The sequence below is a fragment of the Canis aureus genome, chromosome 5 (genome assembly GCF_053574225.1).
Source record: "Canis aureus isolate CA01 chromosome 5, VMU_Caureus_v.1.0, whole genome shotgun sequence".
Classification (NCBI taxonomy): Eukaryota; Metazoa; Chordata; class Mammalia; order Carnivora; family Canidae; genus Canis; species Canis aureus.
Genome location: NC_135615.1, coordinates 10,901,340 through 10,928,709, shown reverse-complemented (window position 1 = coordinate 10,928,709; position 27,370 = coordinate 10,901,340). Strand labels below are relative to the sequence as shown.

The window sequence follows — 27,370 nt, the reverse complement described above, 5'->3', positions numbered from 1 at the left end:
AGATAGGCCTAATCCATTTTCTATTCGTATGTGAGGAGAGAGCTCCCATCTTTTTGCCACTTAAGTCACCTTAAAAAAAAAGTGACCTTAAATTTTCAAGAGTAAATTTGGAGTACAAGCCAAATCAGAGAACTTCCTCAGTCAAACCTGGACTTCCCTGTCTCGGGGTTTTATCATTTGGTGACTGACTGGAACTTGGGTTCCTTCATCCTTTGGCATCACATTCCTGCATTTTCCAGATCATCACATTATACCGCTAATTCTTGATTAACAACCATTTGTACTCCCACACAGCAACCTGAAGGTATCCTTGGTGGTTGGTGTTCCCTGTTGGAGTGTTACCCTAACCCAGGCTTTTGACCTTCAGTCGGCGATGCACTTTCATTTGTCATTGGGGCCAGTGTGGTGTGTAAATGGGCTGCGGATTCTGGTGGCAACTTCCACTGCGTGAACTTTGGGTAGAGTCCAGGATATGTGAACGTAATGGGTGGAGAAGCTGCGGCAGCACTGTGCAGCGAGCGCGGCCAACTGCAGGAAGCCATGCTTCACTGCACCCTTCTTGGAGGCTGGCAGACTGGCCCTACCCCTGCTACCCACGGGCCAGGGAAGAGCCCGCAGGTAGGTTCCCAACGCAGGGAGACGCTCGGGGGGAGTCAGCCCCCTCCGGCCACTCACAGAAAAAACCCCTCCCTCCGGGTCTCCGGCGCCCTCCTCCCTCCCAGGCCCCTCCGAGCCGCGCACGCTCGGCCCGCGCGGCCGGCGCTGCCGAGGGCGGCCCTACGTCCCCGCCCCCGCGTGCGCGCCCCCGCCACCCCTCGCCGGCTCGTTCCGGCCTCGGCGCGCCGCCGGCGCCGCCTGCCCCCACCGCCTGGCACACCTCGGCGGCTGCGAGCGGCGCGGGGGAGGGGAAGGGGCCGGGAGGTAGGCCGGGGCTGCGGGCCGGACGCGGCGGCGCGCACGCAGGCCGGGCCTCTCCCGGGCCTTCTCCCTCACGCCGGCTGCGGGGCGGGCGCGCACGCCGAGTGACGCTCGGAGGAGGAAGCGCAGCCCCCTTCCCCTCCCTGGCTGCCCCTGGCCCAGCGGGAGCCCCCCCAGTGCGCCTGTGCGGAGGCCTACTTGATTATGTGTGCCCTCTCCGGGCTCCAGCGTTAGCGGCCGGGTGGAGGTGGGGAGGGAAGAAGACGAGGAGGCGGAGGAGGCGGAGGAGGCGGTGGAGGGGAGGTGGGGGGAGTCAGCAAGGACATGGCTCCTGACTCCTGTGCGGAACGTGAGTGACTGAGCGGCAAAGCCCGAGTGAGCGAGCGGCCGAGCGGCGGGCGGGGGCCGGGGGCGCAGGGAAGGGAGCGGGGGTGGGGCGGCCGTGCGGGGGGGAAGCACTAATTGGCTTGCATGTGTTTTTTAATGGTCCCCCCAACTCCCTCTTAGATGGTCTCTAGCGACCGGCCCGTGTCACTGGAGGACGAGGTCTCCCATAGTATGAAGGAGATGATTGGAGGCTGTTGCGTTTGCTCAGACGAGAGAGGCTGGGCCGAGAACCCGCTGGTTTATTGCGACGGGCACGGCTGCAGCGTCGCGGTGCATCAAGGTAAACACCCAACCGCCCGCCGGGCCGAACCCGGCCTGCTCCCAACCGTCACCGCTTCCCCCACCTTGGCAGCAACTGCCAGTTCCCCTTCCGCCCCTCCCCCCGCCCCGCCCCCGCCCCCGCCCCGCTCCGCGGCCCGGGATTGACTCGGAGGGTCCGCGGCGGGGCGGAGGGGGTGTGGGCTGTGCATGTGGGAGAAAGTGCGTGTGGCCTGGACTGTCATGTGATTCTGCGCTCACTCTCTCAAGTGTCATTTGGCCGCCGCCTGCGCCCGGGAGCCTTGGGGCTGGAGACTTTCCGAGGCGGTGGAGGCCGGGGGTGGGGGTGGGGCGGGGTGGGGTGGGGGGTGCGGGGTGGCGGCCTGCGCTGCTGGGGCGGCGGGGGCGTGGGGGTGCGCCCCTCGGTGCTGTCACGGTGGCCGTGGGTCCGGGCTTGGGATCGTGGAGGCCCCTCCCCCTTCCCTGGCTGCTCCCGTCTGCCGCAGTGTGTCTGGAGACTTCCTGTGGCATCGAGTCTGGCTCGGGAATGCCGCTCACGGCGCCGGGGCGGGTCGCCGAGTCGGGGGGGGGGGGGGGCGGAGGGGGTTGCCGGGGCGCTTCAGGTTAGGGAGGGGAAGCGCCGCTGCTGCACCCCAAGCTTTCTGGCGGAGACCCTGCCGCTGCGGATTGGGAGTTTGCTGCGGAGAAGACGGTGGTGGCCTTCGGTCGCCGCGAGGTTGCTGCTGCAGGAGTGGCTTGGCTGAGCTGCCCTGGGCTGCTGGATGAGGCTGTGGAGGCTGCGTCTGGCGACTTCCTCAGCCCAAGTGACTGAAGAGAAGAGGAGGTGGTGGAGCGGCCAGGGACTTGGGGGAGCACTTTAGCTTATTTCTGGGTGTACCCATTCGGTGAGCTTTCGGGATACTACAGAAAAGCCGGAGGACACCAGTAAGAGTTTTCTGGCCATTGAAGTTTCTTTTTCTATGTCAGGTGGTAAGGAAACAACTTAGATAGTTCTGGGGTGGCTCTTCTGCTTTCCCTTTTACTCATTAACCCATCCTGCTTACCATTTCTGAATTTGGCATTGAGTGATGCAGAGATTTAGTAGTGTATTGGGAAAGATATTATCGAATGAGAAAAACTGAACATAAGGGGCAAAAGTTTATTCTTTATAAAATGAAATCTCAGAATGGGTAAGGGAGGCTTAGGTGATAGTGGGTTCATCACAGTGCAGTTATTCCCATTTGTGTTTTGATGAACACCTTCGTCAAAAAGTTGGATACCTTCCCTTTTTTAAGGAGTGAGAGCAATGTATGTATATAGATACTGATTTTAAGGTTTTTAGAGCTGATACAAAGCTTTTCCAACACAGTGTTCATTGGCATTTGTGAAGGTATTTCTTAACGAATTGGATGCTAAATTATCAAGTTTGATTAATGTCATCTCCCAGTATAGAAAACATTCATTTAAACATAGTTTTTTTTTTTTTTTTTTTTTGTCTAGAAGTAGTACTTCTCGATTACATTAAAATAAAAGTTTTTGGACATTGATGCAGTGTTTCTTGACTGATAGGACTTTTTTACACTGATATATTTACAAATTTTATTTTATTATTTTTTAAGATATTTATTTATTCATGAGGGACACAGACATAGGCGGAGCGAGCAGCAGGCTCCACATGGGGAGCCTGATGCGGGACTCCATCCCAGGACCCTGGGATCACAACCTGAGCCAAAGGCAGATGCTCAACCATTGAGCCACCCAGGCATCCCTTTTACAAATTTTATTTATTTATTTATTTTTATTTTTTTTAAATTTTTATTTATTTATGATAGTCACAGAGAGAGAGGCAGAGACACAGGCAGAGGGAGAAGCAGGCTCCATGCACCGGGAGCCTGACGTGGGATTCGATCCCGGGTCTCCAGGATCGCGCCCTGGGCCAAAGGCAGGCGCCAAACCGCTGCGCCACCCAGGGATCCCCCCTTTTACAAATTTTAAAAGGGATTTTAAGCTTAGCTTTGGCAGTTTTAAAAATTCGTGCTTTTCTTTTTTTTTTTTTAAGATTATTTATTTATTTATTCAGAGGGACTGAGAGAGAGAGAGAGGGGCAGAGACACAGGAAGAGGGAGAAGCAGACTCTCCACAAGGAGCCAGATGTGGGACTAGATCTTGGATCCCAGGATCATATTCTGAGCCAAAGACAGATGCTCAGCTGCTGAGCCACCTAGGCATCCTACTACATTTTTTTTCATCTCTTATTTTATTTATGGTTTTATTTATTCATGAAAGAGAGAGAGAGGCAGAGGGAGAAGCAGGTTTCATGCAGGGAGCCCGACGTGGGACCCAGTCCTGGGTCTCCAAGATCAGGCCCTGGGCTGAAGGTGGTAGTAAACCGCTGAGCCACTGGGGCTGCCCTAAAATAAAAAAAAAATTTTTTTTAAAGAGTTTATTCATTTATTTATGAGAGATACAGAGAGAGGCAGAGACATAGGCAGAGGGAGAAGCAGGCTCCATGCAGGGAGCCCAACATGGGACTTGATCCTGGGCCAAAGGCAGATGTTCAAACCACTGACCCACCCAAGCGTCTCAAAACTTTTTTTTAAAAAACTAGAGTGAGGGGCACCTGTGTACAACTCACTGGTTTTAGTACATTCACAGAGTTTTGCATCTATTACCACACAATTCCAGAACTTTTTTTTTCCTTTTTTTTTTAAACAAAAAGGAAAGGGGAGAAGAAGAAAGGAGAGGAAGAGAGGAAGAGGAGGAGGGCCAGAGGGAGAGAAATAATATTTTTTTAAAGATTTTATTTATTTATTCATGAGAGACAGGGAGAGAGAGAGGCAGAGACACAGGCAGAGGGAGAAGCAGGCCTCACGCAGGGAGCCCGACTTGGGACTTGGTCCCGGGACTCCAGGATCACACCCTGAGCCAAAGGCAGGCGCCAAACCACTGAGCCATCCAGGCATCCCAAGAGTCAGACTCTTTACTGACTGAGCAACCCAGATGCCCCAATTTTCATCAGCCTAACAAAAAAACTTGGACCCATTAAAAGTTACTCTCTATTTCTCCCCAACTCTCTCAACCCTAGGTAAGTACTAGGGTGCTTTCTGTCTACTGATTTGCCTATACTGGACAATTTATACAAATGGAAACATGTCACGTTTAATAATATATTTCATTTTCTTCAGTATTTGTTGCTCATTTTGACACGTGATTTGGAAATAGTTTTGTTAGATTATCTAAAATGCTTACTGTTTGTAGGATATAGAATGAATTTCTGAGTTATTTGTAAAAAATCTACGTTAAATTCTCAATATTATCATAAAAATATGTACAATTTGTATTGCTTATACTTATTTAAAATAACAAAAGGCTGGTCTTAACGGTTTTCTAAAATCTCATCCAATTTTTATTAGGTGGTAATGTATGTGCTGAATAAAAATACAAAATGTTTTCATTTTTGTTTTATGTGAATGGTCTGAGAGGTAGTTATTTTAAGAGGGCTTTGACGGACGCCTGGGTGGCTCAGCAGTTGAGCGTCTGTCTTTGGCTCAGGATGTGATCCTGGGGTCTCGGGATGGAGTCCCACATTGGGCTTCCTGCATGGAGCCTGCTTCCTCTGCCTCTGTCTCTGCCTCTCTCTCTCTCTCTCTCTCTCTCTCTCTCTGTGTCTCTCTGTCTCTCATGAATAAGTAAAATCTTTAAAGATAAAAAAAGGAAGGTTTTGAAAGGGTATTTGATTTTCCATAATTTAAAAAAATTTTAACATATTTTAAAATCTTTTATTTCTCAATAGCTTGCTATGGCATTGTTCAAGTACCCACTGGACCATGGTTTTGCAGGAAATGTGAATCTCAGGAGAGAGCAGCCAGAGTGGTAAGAACTGTTTATCAAAAACATTAAAGTACTTCAACAAATAGCTTAGAATGCTACACACTTATGTTACAGTTTGAATGTTTTTCAGCCTTTTGTTCAAATATTTAATTTGGGCCAAATATTGACTTAATAGTTTTAAATCAATTTTATAAACTGTGAAAAACAAATCGAACCACATAAGTATACATTGAGGGATATTTTGAATGGATAAAACAAAGTTGTATTTGGGCTTTAGCTTTGCCTACTGTTTTAGAGGTTAAATTGGTAATTATAGAATGTAATGATAGTAGAACACAAGAAAGTTAAGGTGATAAATCTGCTAGATTTTATTAATGAATAAAAAAAAAGACAAGAGTTTAATTTAACCCCTCCTACCTTTTTTTTTTTTTTTTTTACTGCATCTGCACGTGTATAGTTTAACGTTGAACTCTCAGTATTTTTAGACATTCAGTCCCTTTGGCAAAGCAATATACAAATCTTTTTTTTACTTAGCTGGCTACCTTCTTTCTGAACATTTTTGTAAACTTGTAATCATAAAGGAGGTATGTTTATTCTTTATGGCCCAAAGCATTTTTTTCAATTGAACTTCTGGAAATATCAGGGAGAAATAGATTTAATCTTCATTAATCATATAGAAGTATTACCATTTGCAATGTGATAGTTCCTTCTTTTTCGTGTTGCTTAGAGAATTTGACAGAAGGTAGAAAACATTTAAACATTTTGACTTATCTACCTTCATATGTAGCATGGAAGCTTTTTATTTTTGCCTAGGCAATTTTTGATCAGAAGTAATGAGTGAGTAGCCTATCTAGGTTTGTGAAATTCAGAGCAGTGTTCTGTTCATATGTTTCGTTTGTGTGTGAGAATGCACTGTGGCAGAATTATAGCTATATTAGCTTTGCAATAATGGGAAATAGCAAGGAGAGGACAAAATCCGTAATATAAATTCTGGGATTTGATGTATGCATAGGTCTCCTTTTGTTTTTTCCTCTTTGTAGCATGTTATGGTTTTGGAGTTGATGGGAGCTAACCAAGCTAAGGAAGTTATGCTGTTACTCATTAGTAAACACTGATTGTAAGATGAAGCTCCCGGGAATGTCATAGTAGATTCAAAGTCAGAGAAAGATTAGAAAATAGGAAGATAGGTATCAAGCGGGGAGATAAAGCGGTGAGAATGGGGAGTGGTAGAATGCCAGTATTATTTGCCTTAAATGCCACTTGTTGCCTGTTTTTTTTTTTTATTTTTATTTTTTAAAGATCTTATTTATTCATTAGAAGACACAGAGAGGGGCAGAGACACAGGCAGAGGGAGAAGCAGGCTCCATGCAGGGAGCCCGATGTGGGACTTGATCACACCCTGGGCCGAAGGGAGACGCTCAACTGCTGAGCCACCTAGGCGTCCCTTGTTGCCTGTTTTTATTTATTTATTTATTTATTTATTTATTTATTTATTTATTTATTTATTTATGATAGTCACAGAGAGAGAGAGAGAGGGGGGCAGAGACACAGGCAGAGGGAGAAGCAGGCTCCCTGCAGGGAGCCCGATGTGGGACTTGATCCCGGGTCTCCAGGATCATGCCCTGGGCCAAAGGTGGCGCTAAACTGCTGAGCCACCCAGGGATCCCTTTATTTTATTTTTTAAAAAAGATTTTATTTATTCATTCATGAGAGAGAGAGGCAGAAGCAGGCTCCCCGCGGGGAGCCTGATGTGGGACTTGGTCTCAGTACCCTGGGATCATGACCTGAGCCAAAGGCAGATGATCAACCATTGAGCCACACAGGTGCCCCAATAAAATCTTTTCATTTTTTTTAAAGATTTATTTATTCATGAGAGACACACAGAGAGGCAGAGACAGGCAGAGGGAGAAGTAGGCTCTACGCAGGGACTCCAGTGTGGGACTTGAGCCTGTGGGATCACGCCCTGGCCCTGAACTGAAGTAGAGGCTCAGCCTCTGAGCCACGAAGCACCCTCCCCCCACCAGTGAAATCTTTAAAAAGAGAAAAATTCTCCCTCTCTGTCTCTTGCTTGCTTGTGCTCCTGTGTATGTGTGTGGACTCTCAAATAAGTCTTTAAAAAATTTTTATTTTTAACTAATCTCTATACCCAACAAGAGGCTTGAACCACAACCCTGAGATCCAGAGTCTCATGTTCTACCGACTGAAGCAGTCAGGCACCCCAAGGGGATTTTTATTTATTTTTATTTTATTTTTAAAAAGATTTTATTTATTTATTCATGAGAGATAGAGAGAGACAGACACAGGCAGAGGGAGAAGCAGGCTCCATGCAGGAAGCCCACTGTGGGACTGGATCCTGGGTCTCTAGGATCATACCTGGGTTGAAGGCAGGCACTAAACTGCTGAGCCACCCGGGCTGCCCAAGGGAATTTTTATTTTAAAGGTTTTATTTGCCTATTTATTCATGAGGGACACAGAGAGGGGGAGTGGCATAGAAGAAGCAGGCTCCCTGCAGGGAGCCTGATGTGAGACTCGATCCCAGGACTCCGGGATCACACTTTGAGCTGAAGGCAGACAGACATTGAACTGCTGAGTCACCCAGGTGTCCCCCCAGGGGCATTTTAATATAAGGATATGAGAGCCAAGAAGCCTAACATGGAAATGTATCCATAACTTAGAAAGGGAATTGGGCAGCCCCCCGGGGCCCAGAGGTTTAGCGCCGCCTTCAGCCCGGGGTGTGATCCTGGAGACCTGGGATCGAGTCCTGCGTCCGGCTCCCTGCACGGAGCCTGCTTCTCCCTCTGCCTGTGTGTATGTGAGTCTCTCTGTCATGAATAAATAAATAAAATCTTAAAAAAAACAAAAGGGAATTAAATTAATTTTTTTTTTTTAAGATTTATCTATTTATTTTAGAGGCAGAGTATGAGCTGGAGGAGGGCCAGGGGAGAGAATCTTCCAAGTAGACTACCCACTTAGCAAGGAACCAGATAAAGGGCTGTATCCCATAGCCCATTAGATCATAAATTGAGCTGAAAGCAAGAATTGAATGCTTAACCTACTTGAGTCACCCAGGTGCCCCAAATTAGTCTTTTTTAGAAGTAAAGCCTTCCCTTTCAGTAATTATTACGTTGTTTTTAAAGTAATGAACTCATGACTCTGAGAAGTCAGGTGTTCAGTAGACTGTCAACCAGGCATCTCAAGAATTAAATTCGTCTTTTACAAAAGATGTATTTGTTCATGAGAGACACAGGCAGAAACATAGGCAGAAAGAGAAGCAGGCTCCCTGTGGGGAACCCGATGCAAGACTCGATCCCACGACCCAAGCCAAAGGCAGGTGCTCAACTACTGAGCCACCCAGGCATCCTGAATTGAATTAGTCTTAATCTTTTTTCTGCTTTCATCTATGTGTCTGTTTTATTCTTTTCCTTTCTGCAGGTTTTCTCTGCTACTGGCTGTTTATTGTCAGATTCTATGTTAAATGTTGTATAACAAGTATCTGGGTTAATCATCTTATCAAACCTTTGAGTTATTTTGTTGCTCATTTTATGGATAAAGACCTCATAGTTTTAAGAGAAAGGGAGATCCAGTTGGAAAGCTCTCAAGCATCATATTCTGTATTGCCTCCTGTGGTGAAAAGCGGCCATACTTCAGCTCTTAATATTTTCTATTTTCTGTCTCAGGAGACTAAATCTCAGGCTTAGTCTCATGTTCCTTTGGGTAAAAAAAAAACTGAGTTGGCTTGGATAAGGTGCCTAGCTCTGGACCATGACCTTAGATAAGGTGCCTAGCTCTGGACCCTATGGTTGCTTAGATACGGGGAGGGGTCTCTGGGTTTGGGATAGCTCAATTCTCAGACAAGGGATATGTGAGCTGATAGAACCTTGGCAGATAATGAAGAGTAAAAACCGAAATAATAAAGTTGTAATTTCAGACAAGTGGTTTGGTAGAATATGCAGTGTATTTGGGAAGGGAGGTTAGAAACTGAAAGAGATGATACTACAGTAAAAGTGTGAGAGTAGAAAGCAGGGAGTAGAAAAGGAGGGCATTTTGAAGCATAAAATGACAGAAATGGATATTGGATAAAAGAAAGGGAATAATCAGATACAGTTCTTAGTTCAAGGTTAATTACTGGAATGGTGATACCGTTAATAGTCACAGCGTAATGGTAATCAAGAAAGAACAGCAAATTTGAAAAATAAGGAAAGTTCTGTTTTGGGCATGTTGGTTTTGATGCTGCTAGGATTTTTCATTGAAAATTAAGGGTTAAGTAATGGAGTCAAGTTCGAATTGGAGCTGCGTAGAAGGAAGACTGGGAACCAAATAACTTTTTTTTTTTTTTTTTTGGTTAGAGGGTTAAAAAATGAAGACCGTTGGCCGTGGCGAGTATCCACTTTTGGGGAGAATAAGAGAACAAGTTACCAAGGATGGATAACGAAGTATCAGGAAAGGAACAGACAGTTGGTTTTTCAGGAGGGAATTGGTAGTGACATTGCTGTAAGGATTCTGGAGGACTGAGAGAGAAGAGTTTCTGAGACCAAAGCTGTGGTTGCCTGGTTTGGGCAGAACTCTCCTTACAGGGCACTGAGGAGAGCAGAGGTTGTAGGGTTAGACTGAATGTTGAAAAAGGAAGGAAAGGGAAAGTATAAGGTAAAGACTGAGGGAGAGTTTTGTTGGTTTTTGAGGGAAACTCTCTGTAGGTAGGCATTGATTGTTCAGAAAAAGCACTTGAATTGCTTTATCTCAAGTGAACATGTATTTTTGGTGAAGAATTTTGATTAGAATTAACACTGTTTAGTAACTATTGTCTGGCGGTTAGAGGTTAAAACATTGATGACTATTTTGTTTTTAATGGACATCTGTTCTTAATAACCACAGGCTGAAGAGACTTATTAGAAATATTATCTATTTATATGATTTTAATGGGATAGAGGATATGTTTGATTTTAAATATTCTACTTTGGAAACATGATGAGAGTTTATTGTGCAAAAAAATAAAATGGCCAAAAGCCCGTTAAGAATTTGCGTTATTTAGGTATCGCTATTCTAGCTCTAAATGAAGGCTATTTTATACAGGAAGTGAGATGTAACTTTTTCCTACTGTTCTGCCTTTTAAAATTTTAGTTCTTCCTGGCTTCTTAACATTGTCAGGAAAGAACTGCTGGAGGTAATGTAAATCAAGATTTTAGGGATTGACCTAGGATGATACTTTTTTTTTTTTTTAAAGATTTTATTATTCATGAGAGAGAGAGAGAGAGGCAGAGACACAGGCAGAGGGAGAAGCAGGCTCCATGCAGGGAGTCCAGTGTGGGACTCTATCCCAGGACCCTGGGATCACGCCCTGAGTCAAAGGCAGATGCTCAACCACTGAGCTACCCAGGCGTCCCGCACATTTAATTTTTTAATTTTTGCTTAATGAAGATATGTAATGCAAAAAAGTCATTGTAAATCTATAAAACCATCTAGACTATAAACTTAATTATAATAATTATGTATTTACATTTAATTTTATGAAGTAAAGATACATTAATATATTATAGTTATGAATATAGAACATATTCTCCACCCAGAATGAACTAAGGTGGATTCTTCATATTTACTTCAAATCTTGCCTTCCTTAAAATAATAAATAAAAAAATTAAGTTGAAATACTTTTTATACTCTCCCTAGTCTGAGTCATCCATTATCCTTTTAGTGTCTTTTGGGACCATCTCTCTCCCCCTGACCCCCCCCTTTTGTTTTTTGCAGTTTCTTTGGGATATAATTGCCCTATAACATTGTATTGATTTAAGGTATACAATGTAATGATTTGAGAGATATATACATATATCTTTCAAAATGATTACCACAGTGAGTTTAAGTTAACGTCTATCACCTCACATACTTGCAAATTTCCTTTTTTTTTTTTTTTTTTTAAGATTTTATTTATTAGAGAAGGAACGGGGTGGGGTGGGGTGGGGTGGGGAGGACGGGCAGGGCAGAGGGAAAAGCAGGGTTCCCTCTGAGCCCAACATAAGGCTTGATCCCAGGACCCCAGGATCATGACCTGAGCCAAAGGAAGTTAACAACCACCTGAGCCACCCAGGGGCCCCTGCAATTTTCTTTTTTCTTTTTTTTAAATTTTTATTTATTTATGATAGTCACACACCCAGAGAGAGAGAGAGAGGCAGAGACATAGGCAGAGGGAGAAGCAGGCTCCATGCACCGGGAGCCCGACGTGGGATTCGATCCCGGGTCTCCAGGATCGCGCCCTGGACCAAAGGCAGGCGCCAAACTGCTGCACCACCCAGGGATCCCCAGTTTTCTTTTCTTTTGATCAGAACCTTGAAGATTTATTCTTGGGGCGTATGGCTGGCCCAGTTGGTAGAGCATAGGACTTGTCATTTCAGGGTTGTGAGTACAAGTGCCATTTCATTTGGGTGTAAGCTTACTTGAACACACACACACACACACATACACACAAAACTTAAAAGGATTTAGCAACTTTCATTTACACAATACAGTTTTGTTGACTATAGTTACCATACTGTATATTCCGTTCCTAAAACTTACTGTATAACTGGAAGATTTTACCATTTGATTGACCATCTCACCCCGTTTCCATGAACCATCCAGTGCTTCTGGCAACCACCACTGTTCTCTGTTTTTATGAGATTGGTTTTTCTAGATTCCATATATTATAAGGGAGGTATAATACAGACTGTCCTTGATTTAGGATTTTTTAAAAAAATTTTTATTTATTTATGATAGTCACACAGAGAGAGAGAGAGGCAGAGACATAGGCAGAGGGAGAAGCAGGCTCCATGCACCGGGAGCCCGATGTGGGACTTGATCCCGGGTCTCCAGGATTGCGCCCTGGGCCAAAGGCAGGCGCCAAACTACTGCTCCACCCAGGGATCCCTGATTGAGGATTTTTTGACTTTACAGTTGTGTGAGGGATCCCTCAGATGCTTGACCAACTGAGCCATCAGGTGTCCCAAGTTCCACCTTACTTTTAATCTCTCAAATTAGTAGTTGTGTGTGTTTAATTTTTTTTTAATTTTTAAATTTAATTTTTTTAGATTTAAAAAAAATCCTGGAGCCCACTGCAGGACTTGATCCCTGGACCCATGATTATGCCCTGAGCTGAAGGCAGACGCTCAACTGCTGAGCCACTCAGGCGTCCCTTTTTTAAGGATTTTATTTTAAAGATTTTATTTATTCATTAGAGAGACAGAGGGGGGCGGGGGGGAAAGACACAGGCAGAGGGAGAAGCAGGCTCCATGCAGGGAGCCAGATGCGGGACTTGATCCCAGGTCTCCAGGATCAGGCCCTGGGCTGAAGGCAGCGCTAAACCGCTGAGCCACCCGGGCTGCCCATTTTAAGGATTTTAAAAATTTATTTAAGACATAGGCAGAGGAAGAAGCAGGCTCCCTGCGGGGGGAGCCTGATGTGGGACTTGATGCCAGGACTCTGGGGATCATGACCCGAGGTGAAGGCAGATGCCCAACTGACTGAGCCACTCAGGTGCCCCAATCTGTGTTTTTTTTTTTTTTTTTTAATCTGTGTTTTTTTAATAGGTTTTTGTAATTTAGATGTTACATTACTGAAGTTTTACTCAACTTAGTTTTTTGTTTTTCTTGCTGCTTTTTCCTTTTTTTTTTTTTTTTTTGGTAATTAATGCACAGTTCTAGGGTTTCCTTCCAGCGTCTGTCTAGTAAATAGTTAAGTAAGCTATATGTCCTTTTATGTCTAAGAATGTTATTAGTTCACTCTCTTGTATGGTAGTTTGAATTCTAGAGTAATAGTGGTTTTCCTGTAAGTAAAGGTTTTATTCTAGTTTGCCTTTTGGTATCTAATTGTGGTAAATAGAACATCTGTTGACTGTTCATCCTTCTTCAGAATTGATTTGCTTTTTCATTCTGTAGACTCCATGTTTTTTTCTATCTTGGAAAATTTTCTGCTCCTTCTTCAGTTATCACCTTCCCATTTGATTCTCTTCTGGATCTGTTATTTAGGTATATGCTTGGGATTCTTGTTCTTTTCTTCATGTCTTAATTTTTCGTATTTTCTATTTTATTTTTCCATTATAGATAATCTCTTCAGTTTTTTTTTTATATTTTATTTATTTATTCATGAGAGACAGAGAGAGAGAGAGAGAGAGGGAGGGAGGGAGGCGCAGAGACACAGGCAGAGGGAGAAGCAGGGTCCATGCAGGGAGCCCGATATGGGATTAGATCCTGGGTCTCCAGGATCACACGCTGGGCTGAAGGCTGCGCCAAACTGCTGAGCCACCGGGGCTGCTGTCTCTTCAATCTTAAATTTTGTCTTTAAATTAGTCTTAAATTTTTGTCTTAAAATTTATGCTTATTCAGTTAGTGAAGTTTTTTTTTTAGTAAACCATATCTACGGTTTCTAGTTTATTTTTCAATTTGCTTTTTTTCCATAGTGTTTTGTTGTTATTGCCTTATGGATTATAATCCTTTTAGTATTTGAACATTTAAAACATACTTCTTTTAGGGGCATCTGGCTGGGACAGTCATTAGGGCATGTGACTCTTTAAAAAAAAAAATTATTCATGAGAGAGAGAGAGAGAGAGAGAGAGAGAGAGAGGGGCAGAGACACAGGCAGAGGGAGAAGCAGGCTCCATGCTGGGAGCCTGATGTGGGACTTGATCCCAGGTCTCCAGGATCATGCCTTGGGCCGAAGGTGGAGCTAAATTGCTGAGCCACCCGGGCTGCCCAGGGCATGTAACTCTTGATCTCACAGTCGTGAATTCAAGTCCCACATTTCGGCATAGAACTCACTTAAAAAATACTTATTTTAATACTTCTCAGAGATTTTGGATCTTTCATTTGTTTTGTTAACTCTGGTGGTAGACATCTTCAGATACTTTGTAATTTTTGGCTATGAGCTATTCCTCAGGAGTTGTTCTCTGTGGATTCCTGTTCTTCTGGGAATATAGGAAAGATGTTTCTATGGGGAATTTGTGCATTTGCTGTTTCTGAAGAACCATGTTTGGCCCCTAAGACAGACTAGATTACAGTAGCTTCTGCAAATAGGACTTTACAAATTTACAAATTCTTTCATTTAAAAGGAGTTCAAAAGACTTTTAAAAGCTTTTTTGGCAACTCTGTAACATTATTAGGGGTCAGGCTTTTTCTGTCCTCCTCTTATACCAACCTTAGCACCTGGTTTTCATTTTCAGGGTTGTTGCACAGTCAGAACATGGCAGATGGAACTGCAGTCATTGTGACCTACAGAAAGAAGTTCTTGGCAGAAGTGGGGAGATGGTAGAGTTAAAAGTGGTTTCCTTCCCAGCTGACTTCTCTTAAGTTTTCCTGAAGTCCTAGTCAACAAATTATGCTTAATTTTACTGGCTTTTAATTATTAGACTTCAAAATATGGGTCAGCTGAATAAAATTGGCATTTTGTTAAGAGGCGAGAATGGTAGAATGGATTTAAGTTGGATTCCCAACTTAAATCAGACTCTGTCAGAGTTTGCCTACTGGAGTTCACTGCTCCAGACTGATTTTAAAAAATACTTTATTTATTCATGAGAGACACAGAGAAGGAGGCAGAGACATAGGCAGAGGGAGAAGCAAGGCTTCCTTTGGGGAGCCTGATGCAAGACTTGATCCCAGGACCCCGGGATCACGCCCTGAGCCAAAGGCAGATGCTTAACCACTGAGCTACCCAGGAGTCCTCCTCCAGAGTGATTATTAAGTTTGTTTCTTGACGTGGGTACCCTTTTGATAATGGATTTTGGGCTCCATAGGCTTGAGTTTCTGGTTTTATTTTTTTTAAAGATTTTATTTATTCATGAGAGACACCCAGAGAGAGAGGCAGAGACACAGGCAGAGGAAGAAGCAGGCTCCACGCAGGGACCCCACTGTGGGACTCCATCCCAGGTCTCCAGGATCACATCCCGGGCTGAAGGCAGCGCTAAACTGCTGGGCCACCGGGGCTGCCCAGAGTTTCTGGTTTTATTAGAGTGACTCCTTTACTCATGTCCAGAACCAGCATCTCACTTCAGTGCTTCTTTGGTCTAGGCCATGTTTTTCTATGATTCCTATTTGGTTGTGTAAAAAAAGGCCCTTAACAGCTCCTGTCCTTATGCAGGGAACCCAGTTAGAACTTTTTTTTGTTGTTGCGTGTCTAGGGTCTGTGCTTGTGTCATAGTCAACTCCAATCTATAGGGTATATATTAGATCTGATACTGTCATTGACTACCTCAGATTCAACTAATGTTAATTCTTTTAGCTTTTTTTTTTTTTTTTAAGATTTTATTTATTTATTCATGAGAGACACAGAGAGAGGCAGAGAAGCAGGCTCCATGCAGGGAGCCTGATGTGGGACCCAGCTCAACTGCTGAGCCACCCAGGTGTCCCTAGCTTTTCTTTTTTATTTCTGCCACCTGGAGATTAACCTTTATCTACATAATTAAAATTGTTTTCAAATTTATTTATTGTTGATTTCGGAGTACAGGAAGGCAGGTATAGTTTCAAAATTGCATATATAACTTTATTTCTGTACAAGCTCCTTAGCTTATATATTTTAAATAGAGTGTCTTCAGAGGTAAACATATGTTAGCATTTTTCTCCTATTGATGAATCATATCTAATATTTGCCTTTAAATTTCTCATAGTACATTAAATTCTTATAGCTTTAAAAGGTACTTTTAGAAAGTTAACATGTAGTGCTTAACATTATAGATAAAATAGTAAGTGGCCAATTTCTGTTGTCTCTCTTGATTCTTCTTTTAGTATGAGAAAAGCCTAAAATAATGGCTGACAAGTAAGTGCTTAATACTTGTTTGTATCCTTTTCTAACCTACCTATGCAACTAGTAAGGGAAATTAAATCCTAGGAGTATATTGATATCTTGCCCAGCATATTGTATCTATTTGTTCCTTTTTTTTTTTTTTTTTTTTTAGTTTTAGATTTAATTTCAATGTTTATTAAAGTGGTAAATGCATAGTCAAAGTCAGGTATTAACTAAAACTTCTCTCACACAAACAAAATAGAACCTTGCTTCTCGATTCTTGAATATTCATCTCATTCCCCCAAAGCAATCTCTTTTTGGTTGTTACATTTTAGCTCTTCTGGTAGTTACATGAATATTTCTGAAAGGAATGTATAAGCAGCTATTGTTTTCTAAAGTTTACTTAAAAAATTGTTTTTTAAAGATTTTATTTATTTATTTACGAGAGACAGAGAGAGAGGCAGAGACAGAGGCAGAGGGAGAAGCAGGCTCCATGCAGGGAGCTCGACGTGGGACTTGATCCTGGGTCTCAAAGATCATGCCCTGGGCTAAAGGCGGCGCTAAACTGCTGAGCCACCTGGGCTGCCCTCTTTATTTATTTTGGATATTAATCACTTATCAGATCATTTGCAGAGATTTTCTCCCATTCAATGAGTTGCCTTTTCATTTTGTTGAGGGTTTCTTTTGCTGTGCAAAATTGTTTTATTTTGATGTAGTCCCAGTGGTTTATTTTTGCTTTTGTTTCCCTTGCCTGAGGAGACATATCTAGAAAAATGTTTCGATGGTTTATGTCAAAGATATTAAACTGCTAGTGTTTTCTTCTAGGAGTTTTCTGGTTTCCTGTCAAACATTTTAGGTCTTTAATCCATTTTTGAGGGCTTTTTTTTTTGTTATGATTTTATTTATTCATAAGAGAGACAGGCAGAGACATAGGCAGAGGGAAAAGCAGGCTCCTTGTGGGGATCCTGATGTGGGGCTTGATCCCAGGACCCCTGGGATCACTAGCTGAGCCAAAGACAGATGCTCAAACCACTGAGCCACCCAGGTGCCTCTGAATTTATTTATGTGTGCGACTAAGAAAGTGATCTAGTTTTCCCAGTACCATTTGTTGAAGAGGCGGTCTTTTCTCCATTGTACATTCTTGCTTCTTTTGTTCCAGATTAATTGACCATAAAAGTGTGGGGTTATTTCTGAGCTCTCAATTCTCTTCCACTGATCTATGGGTTTGTTTTTGTGCCAGTACCATACCGTTTTGATTATTATAGTATAGTATATCTTGAAATCTGGGCTTGTGATACCTCCAGCGTTGGTCTTCTTTCTCATGATTGCTTTGACCATTTGGAGTCTTTGGTGGTTCCATACAAATTTTAGGGTATTTTTTTTTTTTAAGATTTTATTTAAAAACAGAGAGAGAGAGAGAGAGAGAGAGCCAGAGACACAGTCAGAGTCTGGAGAAGCAGGCTTCATGTAGGGAGCCCGATGTAGGACTCGATCCGGGGACCCCAGGACCATGCCGTGGGCCAAAGGCAGACGCTCAACCGCTGAGCCATCCAGGGATCTCCCCTAATGTTTTTTTTTTTTTTTTTTTTTAAATTTTTTATTTATTTATGATAGTCACACAGAGAGAGAGAGAGAGGCAGAGACACAGGCAGAGGGAGAAGCAGGCTCCATGCACCGGAGCCCGACGTGGGACTCGATCCCGGGTCTCCAGGATCGCGCCCTGGGCCAAAGGCAGGCGCCAAAACGGTGCGCCACCCAGGGATCCCCTCCCCTAATGTTTTTAAAACTTTTTTTTTTTTTTAAAGTTTTTTTTTTTTTTTTTTAAATTTTTATTTATTTATGATAGTCACACACAGAGAGAGAGAGAGAGAGAGGCAGAGACATAGGCAGAGGGAGAAGCAGGCTCCATGCACCGGGAGTCCGACGTGGGATTTGATCCCGGGTCTCCAGGATCGCGCCCTGGGCCAAAGACAGGCGCTAAACCGCTGCGCCACCCAGGGATCCCTTAAAACATTTTTTTACTTATTTATTCATGAGAGAGACAGAGGCAGAAACAGGTAGAGGGAGAAGCAGGATCCTGTGGGGAGCTCGATGTGGACCTCGATCCCAGGACCCCAGGATCATGACCTGAGCTAAAGGTAGATGCTCAACCACTCAGCCACCCAGGTGCCCCACAAATTTTAGTTTTATTGTACTTATGTGAATAATGTTTGTGTTTTGTTAGGGATTGCAACCTGCTTTGGGTTGTAAGGACATTTTAATAATACCTGTTCTTCCATTGCATGAGTATGGGATAATGTCTTTATTTTTTTATTTTTTTTAAAAAGATTTTATTTATTAATGAGAGATATACACAGAGACAGAGACATAGGCAGAGGGAGAAGCAGGCTCCCCGCAAGAAGCCCGATGTAGGACTCTATCCTGGACCCTGGAATCATGCTCTGAACTGAAGGCTGACTCTCAACCACTGAGCTACCCAGGCGTCCCATGGAATATCTTTTGGATGCAATTTTTCTCTTAACTGTGAGGATATTAGTCAGAGGGGTTTTGTTTTGTTTTGTTTTGTTTTATTTCAGTTTTCTGAAGTTTTCGTCTGCTCCTGGGACTTTTTTCCTCAGTCAGAATTCATTTGTATCATTGTCTTGCTGGAGACCTTGTTTATTAAAAAGGTGGTGACTCTTAGGCACCTATTTGAATTAAAGACAAACTTGTAATGAGTTGATTGGAAGTTCTGTGTGTGTGGCAGGGATTGTTGCAAGTTGGCTTCCTTATAGGTGATCTGAGCGGATTCTTTTATTAGGAGACCACCAGCTGGTTAGTGTATTGAGAGGGAAATATTCCAGTCATCTTTTTGGGATTGACTAACCTGGTTACCAGTATTCTTTGAGCCAGATGTTTGCTGGAATTTCTCTATACAGAGTTAGGTTTTCAGTTAATTCTTCATGTTTGGTATGGTACCCGTTTCCTCAGCTATGCTTGGTATCCCTGAATTCAAATTTCCTTGTTTACCCTTTCTGCAGTTTTCCAGGATTGGGGGTAGTTGAGGAGATTAGCGGGGAACGTGGTTGTTTTCCAGAGTATATCCTGTCTCTCCTGTTGTTAGCTTCACCTGAACACATTCCTTTTGGATATATATACTGCTATGTGCATTTGTCACTCCCTTGTCTCTGTTGCTTGGTACCTAAAGTTCTTCCAGTTGCTAGTGCTATGTAATCTAAGATCTATTGCTTTGGGGCTTATCTTACTACAGCAACCTTTTCTGATTTGTTGAGTCATTTACTACTTGTCTCCCTTGTAGCTTCCAAAATTTTATAGCTGTTGTCTTCTCTTATGTTCTTTTTCTGTTTGTAGCTTTATGTCCTTTTATCTCATTTCCTGGAGTTCTAGGAAGGAGAGGAGGTAATTTTTAAGTAGAACTATCTGTGCTTGTGATGTGGTCTTTTACCATTTCTCCCAGGGTCTTGTTTTATGTTTTCGTGTGTTCTTTCTACTTGATTTTTTTCCTCCACTACTTCACAGACATTTTTGAATTTTCCCATGAATTCTACTTTCCCTTTGTATTTTTCACCTTTCATTTTTTTGTCTTTTCTCTTCACTAGCAAGCTTCCTGGAAGAATAAAACTGTAGTTGATAACTCCACTTCACTTGTCTATAATAGTCTAGCCTCTTAGTTTGCATAATGATTGAAATACAACTTAGTTGTCTTTTAAAGCAATAGCCTATGAAATCTGCATTTACTATAATCTCATCATGGACAGTTGTCCATTTTTGTCTTTCAGTGACCCTTACATAGAAGTCTATGTACAATAAGTTCTTTTAATAACTTAATAACGTGTCAGGAAAATTGACTCCCTCGAGGATCTTGGTATATTTCCTCCTTTTTGATAGCTCACTGATACACATTCTATTTTTCTTTTTGTTCTGGCTACCAGGCAGCCCAGAACCAAATCTGGTCTTTAGTTACATCAGTAATATTAATCTGATTATTAGTATATTTGGTTCTTCCTCCTCCTCCTTTGGGGTGTAGGACTTCACCTCTTATCTCTGTTTCTCTGCGTGTTGATTTCATTCTCTCATACTACAGACTCTCTACTTCATGAGGCTGGAACCATGACTGCTGGCAGCTCTTGGCTCTCATCTTCCCAGCCCCTTCTACCAGAAGAAGGGGCTCTTTTGAAGAATCCTGGGAAGGACTCTGATTGGCCTGTCTTGGATCATGTACCCACCATCCCTGTGGCTGGAGTGGGGAGGGTACTATGAATGGCAACCCTCACTAGAACTACATAGTTGGAGTCAGGGGTAAGAGCAGTTTCCCTAAATCAGGGGGATGTCCTTCATATTGACTTTGAATGTTCATTTTTCTATTTTTTGTTGTTATAATACAGGTTGTTTATTTGTAGGCTGCCTCAAATCCTTTTCTGAAAAATGTGTTTGGCTGTAAATAAACGCATAAGATACCACAAACGCCTTTGATACCGTTACATTTGGCTCTTAAGTCCACCGCTATTGATTTTGATGTTAAAGTCAGGGGGCAAATCCAGTATTTTTTCAGTTTTCATTCTATTCGATCCAGTTTCAGCATTTAAAGCTATGATCACTCCATTGCTCTCTGATCACTAGTGCCATTGCAAAAACTATGATCTCTCCATTGCAACTCTCTTTTCTCATGACTTTTGGGAAGTTGCTTTCTTCTCTTACCTCTTTAAACATTTCCTTTTGATTTCCTGTTTGGTATTACTTCCTTCTTTAAAATTTAAGTTACGTGATGTTTTTCTGGCTTATTTATTTGATTACTTTACCCTATGAAAACTTAGGATGCATGCTTGGGGATCTTCTAAGCATCAATATTACCTGAAAAGTTTTATTCCTTCAGATCCATGTTTGCAATTACCTTCTGGATATGTCTATTAAGATATCCTACGGATCTTAAATTTGATTTCTCTACAGGTAGTCACTGGCATAATTTAAGCTTTAGTGTTTTGTTGAGATTATTATAACAGCTTAAATCAACTTAGTTTTTGGTAAGGTGACATACTGACATGTTTCAAAAGTTTAATAAAATAAACAACAGGGCAGCTGGATAGCTCAGTCAGGTAAGCATCTGACTTTGGTTTAGGTCATGATATCAGGGTCCTGGATCAAACCCTGCATTGGGCTTCCTGCTCAGTGGGGAATCTGCTTCTCCTTCTGTCCTCTCCCCCCACCTTAGATTCTCTTTCAAAGAAATAAAATCTTTAAAAAAAAAAAAAAAAAAGATAAACAGTAGATGTGCCTGGCTGGCTCAGTTGGTGGAATGTGAGACTCTTGATGTTGGGGTTGTGAGTTTAAGCCCCACACTGGGTGTAGAGATCACTTAAAAATAAAATTAAAAAAATAGATAACACAAAAGATAAACAGTGAGGTTTTCCTTCTAAACCTCTTATTTGCCTAGGTTTGCTTTTAAACTTCCAATTGTTACTGTTTTTTATTCATTTTCCTAATTTATATATGTGATGCTTTAAATATATAGATTCTTATTTTTATTCCTCTTTTTTTGGTAAACTGTAGCACATTACACATATAGCAGACTTCTCCCTTTTCTTCTCTCCTTTTTAGTACAGTCCACTTCTGTTTGAAGATTATCTCCTACAAAACAAATATGGTTGTCATTTCCAACTTCTGTAGTGTTTCTTAACTGTTGGTGGAGCCAAAGGATTGTATTTTACAGTGACACTTTTTTTTAAGTAATCTCTTTGCATGGGGCTTGAACTCATGACCCCAAGTTACATGCTGTATTGACTGAGCTGGCCAGGCATCCTTGACACATTTAATTTATGTGTGGAGTATGGCTGGGGAAACACTGGTCCCCAACCTCCTTGTACCCAGCAATAATAAAAGTCTAGGGGCACCTGACTAGCTTGGTTGGCAGAGCATGCAATTCTTGATCTCAGGATTGTGAGCTTGAGCCCCACATTGGTGCAGAATTTACTTTAAAAAGTCTACATCTGCAGTTATGGAGTAGGGTTAGAAAATTATGGTATTGGGCATCTGGCTGGCTCAGTTGAAAGAGCATGCAACTCTTGATTTCAGGGTCATGAGTTCGAGCCCCACGTTGGGTGTAGAGATTACCTAAGTAAAAGAAAGAAAGAAAATTCTAGTATTGTTCTAGAGCCAAGTAGGGATTGTAGTTGCCCTAACAAGATGTAAGCTGTTTTTTCTCTGTATGGTCGCCACCTCTCTTATTACCACTTTCTCTACTCTATCTCCTACATAGCTAGGAGCAGACAAATAACTCCAAAAGATGACTTTCTGTGTGTTACTACTCTCAGATGTCATCAGTGCTTTTCTGTTCTCTAAGTCCCAAGTGCAAACTGTTATTTTCCATCTTAAGAAAATTGGCTCTTATTTTTGTATACTAAGTGCAGGCATGCTTATTTTTGGATAATTGGGGAAAAGAAGATAAGTAGAGAAAAAAAATCCATAATTTTGCTCATAGACATCAGGCAGTATAGTAGTAAGGTTAAGATCACAGGCTTGAAGTTAGATGGAGTAGATCTGTGACTGGGCAGGTTTATCTTCTAAGCTGCAGTTTCTTCCTCTGCAGAATAGCATGGAGTTCTGCTTATGTGTCCAATACTCTCAGGTGCTTTTTTTTCTTTTTTTTAAAGATTTATTTATTTATTCATGAGAGATACACACACACACACACAGAGGCAGAGACATAGGCAGAGGGAGAAGCAGGCTCCTCACAGGGAGCCCAATGCAGGACTCACTCCTGGATTTCCAGGATCATGACCTGAGCCGAAGGCAGGAGCCCAACCTCTGAGCCACACAGGCATCCCTCTAAGGTACTTTATATGAAGGAATATGTTTTACCTTCTGAACAGGACAATGAAATTGGTATTATTTGTATGTGGGATTTTTATTTTTTTATTTTTTAAGATTTATTTATTTGAGAGAGAGAGTGTACATAGAGGGAGAGAGTGAAGCAGACTCCCTACTGAGCAGGAAGCCTGATGTGAGGCTGGAACCCAGGACCCTGGGATCATGACCCGAGCTGAAGGCAGTCATTTAACCAACTGAGCCAGCCTGGTGCCCCTATATGTATTGTTTCTCAATAACGAGGCAACTTGGGTCCTACAGCAGGTTAGTAATTTGTTCAGTGGGTACACCCGGTTTTGAACCCTGGGCACTCCAGAGATGATGTTACGCTACACTATAAATTCTACTTCAAGCAGGTAACCAGAAGTGTTAATACATATGTGTATCTGAATATCTTCATCTTGATGTTATTTTAGGATTGGAGAAAAATGAAATAACATCAATGTGGTGAGATTAGGAAGTAGAGCTTACCCATGAACAGTGGGTTTGAGTCGTCTGGGTCCATTAATATTCAGACTTATAAAATAAATACAGTACAGTACTGTAAATGTATTTTATTTCCCTTACACTTTTCTTACTTCCTTTTTCTTTTTAAAGTAGGCTCCATGTCCAGAGTGGAGCCAAACTGACTGAGCCACCTAGACACCCCTCCTTAAGCTTTTCTTAATACTTCTTTTTTCTGGGACACCTGGGTGGCTCAGTGGTTGAGCGTCTGCCTTTGGCTCAGGGCATAATTCTGGGGTCCTAGGATCGAGTCCCACATCGGGCTTCCTGCATGGAGCCTGCTTCTTCCTCCGCCTATGTCTCTGCCTCTCTCTCTGTTTCTCGTGAAAAAAAAAAAAAGAAAAAGAAAAACAATCATTCTTTTTTACTAACTTATTTTATTTTGAGAATACAGTATTTAAGACATATAAAATATATGTTGACTATTATGGTAAGGCTTCTGATCAACAGTAGGCCATTACTAGTTAAGTTCTTAGGGACTTACAGGTTTGAGTGTCGAGTTTTTTTTTTTTTTTAATTAATTAATTAATTAATTAATTATTTATGATAGTCACACAGAGAGAGAGAGAGGCAGAGACACAGGCAGAGGGAGAAGCAGGCTCCATGCACTGGGAGCCCGACGTGGGATTCGATCCGGGGTCTCCTGGATTGCGCCCTGGGCCAAAGGCAGGCGCTAAACCGCTGCACCACCCAGGGATCCTGAGTGTCGAGTTTTGATGCAAGAGTTGACACCCATAACCTCCATGTTGTTCAAGGGTCAGCTGTATATTATTAGTTATAAGGGCGTTAGTCTTTCATGGTTGGATTTTTTTTTTTTTTTTGAGGTTTTTTAGTTTCTGCCATTATATGTGTATATTTTAATCTGTTGTTACTACTTTAGTCCCTTTGTCATTAAAGTTAGGAAATATATTTAAGGGTGCCTGGGTGGTTCAGTGGTTGAGCATCTGCCTTTGGCTCAGGTCATGATCCCAGGGTTCTGGGATCGAGTCCTGCATCAGGCACCTGCAGAGAGCATACTTCTCCCTCTGCCTATGTCTCTCTGTGTGTGTGTGTGTGTGTCAAATGAATAAATGAATCTTTAAAAAAAAAGATATTTCTATGAGCTATTTCTCTGTTTATGAAAATTTTTTTTTTAGATGTTCCAGAAGGTTTTGTTTGTCTGTTTGTTTTTAGAGAGGGAGATGGGGAGGGGCAGAAGGACAGGGAGAGAGAGAGAGACTCACTCTTAAACAGGTTCCACCGCCAGAGTGGAGCTCGATCTCACAACCCTGAGATCATGACCTGAGCTGAAATCAAGATTCACATGCTTAACTGAGCCACCCAGGTGCGCCCAGAATTTTTTATTTTTTTATTATTTTATTTTTTTTTTTTCCCCAGAATTTTTTATCTTCACTTTTTTGGCAACATTAATTTTATGGATGTTTGACTGCTTTTGGTGACTGATATTTTTAGAAAGTGTTGAGTTTTCTTTTTTTTTTTTTTTAAAGATTTTATTTATTCATGAGAGAGAGAGAGAGAGAGAGAGGCAGAGACACAGGCAGAGGGAGAAGCAGGCTCCATGCAGGGAGCCAGATGTGGGACACGATCCCTGGTCTCCAGGATCACACCCTGGGCTGAAGGCGGTGCTAAACCGCTGAGCCACCCGGGCTGCCCGAGTTTTCTCTCTTAAACACACTCCATCCTCTGGTTATCTTTGATACATGGATAACATATGTCGAAGTATGTTTCTTTTGTCGTTCGAACAAATAGCCATGTATTATCAGCCTTAGGAGAACTAAGATTTCACTTTTTTTTTTTTTTAAGATTTTATTTATTTATTCATGTGAGACAGAGAGAGAGAGAGAGAGAGAGAGGCAGAGACACAGGCAGAGGGAGAAGCAGGCTCCATGCAGGGAGCCCAATGTGGGACTGGATCCTGGGTCTCCAGGATCAGGCCCTGGGCTGAAGGCGGTGCTAAACCGCTGAGCCACCCGGGCTGCCCAAGGTTTCACTCTTAACCAAACAAACACTTTTCATTTTTTTGGACTAACCTTATGTATTATATTTGTTTAAATATTTTATTTATTTATTTATTTTATTTGAGAGAGAGAGCATGTACCTTTGAATAGGGGGCAGAGGGGCAGAGGGATATGAAGAGAATCTCAGGCAGATTCCATGGTGAGTGTGGCACCCAACTTACGACCCTGAGATCATGACTGGAGCCGAAATGAAGTCAGATGCTTAACTGACTGAGCCACCCATGCACCCAATCTTATGGATTTTAATTTACTTGTGCGTGTGTGTGTGTAGGATTTTTAACATATTTTTATTTTTATTTTTAATTTTTCTGATTTTTTTTAAAAAGATTTTTTATTTATTCAGAGAGAGAGAGAGAGAGTGGCAGAGACACAGGCAGAGGGAGAAGCAGGCTCCATGCACGGAGCCCGACGTGGGACTCAATCCCGGGTCTCCAGGATCATCACATCCTGGGCTGCAGGCGGCGCTAAACCGCTGCGCCACCAGGGCTACCCTAATTTTTCTGATTTTAACTTCTTTTTAGTTGTAAGGCATAAGGTTCAATGAAAAGAGTGTAGCCAGTAGATGGACATTTAAAACTAAGTAATAAAATGAATATACATGTAGTTATTAACAAAGCTTAATAAGCAGAGCACTGCCCATACCTTTGACCTCTGTATGCCTCTCCCTCATCACGTTTCCACTTTTCCTGAAGGAAACACTTTCCTGAGTCCTCTGAGTTTTGTATTAATTGTTCTTCAGTTTTCTTTTTTTTTAAAGATTTTATTTTTTATTTATTTGAAAGAGAGAGAGAGAGCATGAGTGGTGGAGAGAGGCATAGGCAGAAGCAGACTCCCCACTGAGCAGGGAGCCTGGTGGGCTTGATCCCAGGACTCTGAGGTCATGACCTGAGGAAGGCAAACTCTTTTTTTTTTTTTAAGATTTTATTTATTTATTCATGACAGAGAGAGAGAGAGAGAGAGAGAGAGAGAGATCGAGAGGCAGAGGAAGAAGCAGGCTCCGTACAGGGAGCCTGACAGGGAGCTTGATCCCCTGTCTCCAGGATCACACCCCGGGCTGAAGGCAGCACTAAACCGCTGGGCCACTGGGGCTGCTCGGATGGCAAACTCTTAATTGAGTGAACCATCCAGGCGCTCCTCTTCAGTTTTATTTCTATACAACATATTAGTTGTGAGAGTTTTGTGTTTTAAGTAAATGAAATAATACTTAAATGAATTTTTTTTTATTCACAGTATGCTTTTGAAATTTATCTATTTGGTGCATGTACCTATAGTTGATTCAGTTTCATTGTTGTATAATATTTTAGGATATGAATTACATACTATCCATGCTGCTGTTGACAGACATACAGATTTTTGTCAGTGTTTTGCATTATGAACATCTTCATGAATATTTTTGTACATGTGCAGGAATTTATCTAGGTTACTACTCTTCAAACTGCTGGATGTGCTCCCAAAAGGGTCATGAGATCAGATTAGTAGGGAGCAACTTACTTAAAAAAATAGAGCAGAAAAACATTCATAGTGCATTTTCAGTATCCTGTATACAGGCTTGCAATATAAAACATATATATATCTTTTTAATAAAACATATTTCTTAAAGTGGTTCATGGTCAGAAAAGTTTGAGAAACACTGCTTCGGGTATATACTTAGAAGTGCAGGTGTGAGGTTGTTAGGAAGGTCAGTTCATTTTCAGAAATGGTTGTTTCATTTTACTTTTGTACTATAGATTGGTTTCTTCTGTCAGTGCTTAATCAGTGCTTAGTATGTCAGTCTTTTTTTTTTTTTAAGATTTTATTTATCTATTCATGAGAGACAGAGAGAGAGAGAGAGAGGAAGAGACACAGGCAGAGGGAGA

General features: G+C 42.2%; 1 protein-coding gene across 19 annotated transcripts in view; it reads left to right on the top strand.

Moving 5' to 3' along the window:
• The first annotated feature begins 495 nt into the window (after nt 1-495).
• The window catches only part of MLLT10 (MLLT10 histone lysine methyltransferase DOT1L cofactor), a 248,150-nt gene continuing 221,275 nt past the window's right edge, over nt 496-27,370 (top strand). For 5 of the 19 annotated variants that reach the window (XM_077896851.1, XM_077896852.1, XM_077896849.1 and 2 more), the window contains exons 1-3: nt 499-618; nt 1,426-1,585; nt 5,357-5,436. In XM_077896851.1, coding sequence (XP_077752977.1) covers nt 541-618; nt 1,426-1,585; nt 5,357-5,436 — 318 coding nt within the window. In that variant the 5' untranslated portion in view covers nt 499-540. Of the gene's footprint in view, nt 619-826; nt 922-967; nt 1,294-1,425; nt 1,586-2,195; nt 2,509-5,356; nt 5,437-20,245; nt 20,431-27,370 lie in introns of those variants that run through there. The other 14 variants (XM_077896865.1, XM_077896866.1, XM_077896864.1 and 11 more) reach the window with 10 other exon arrangements.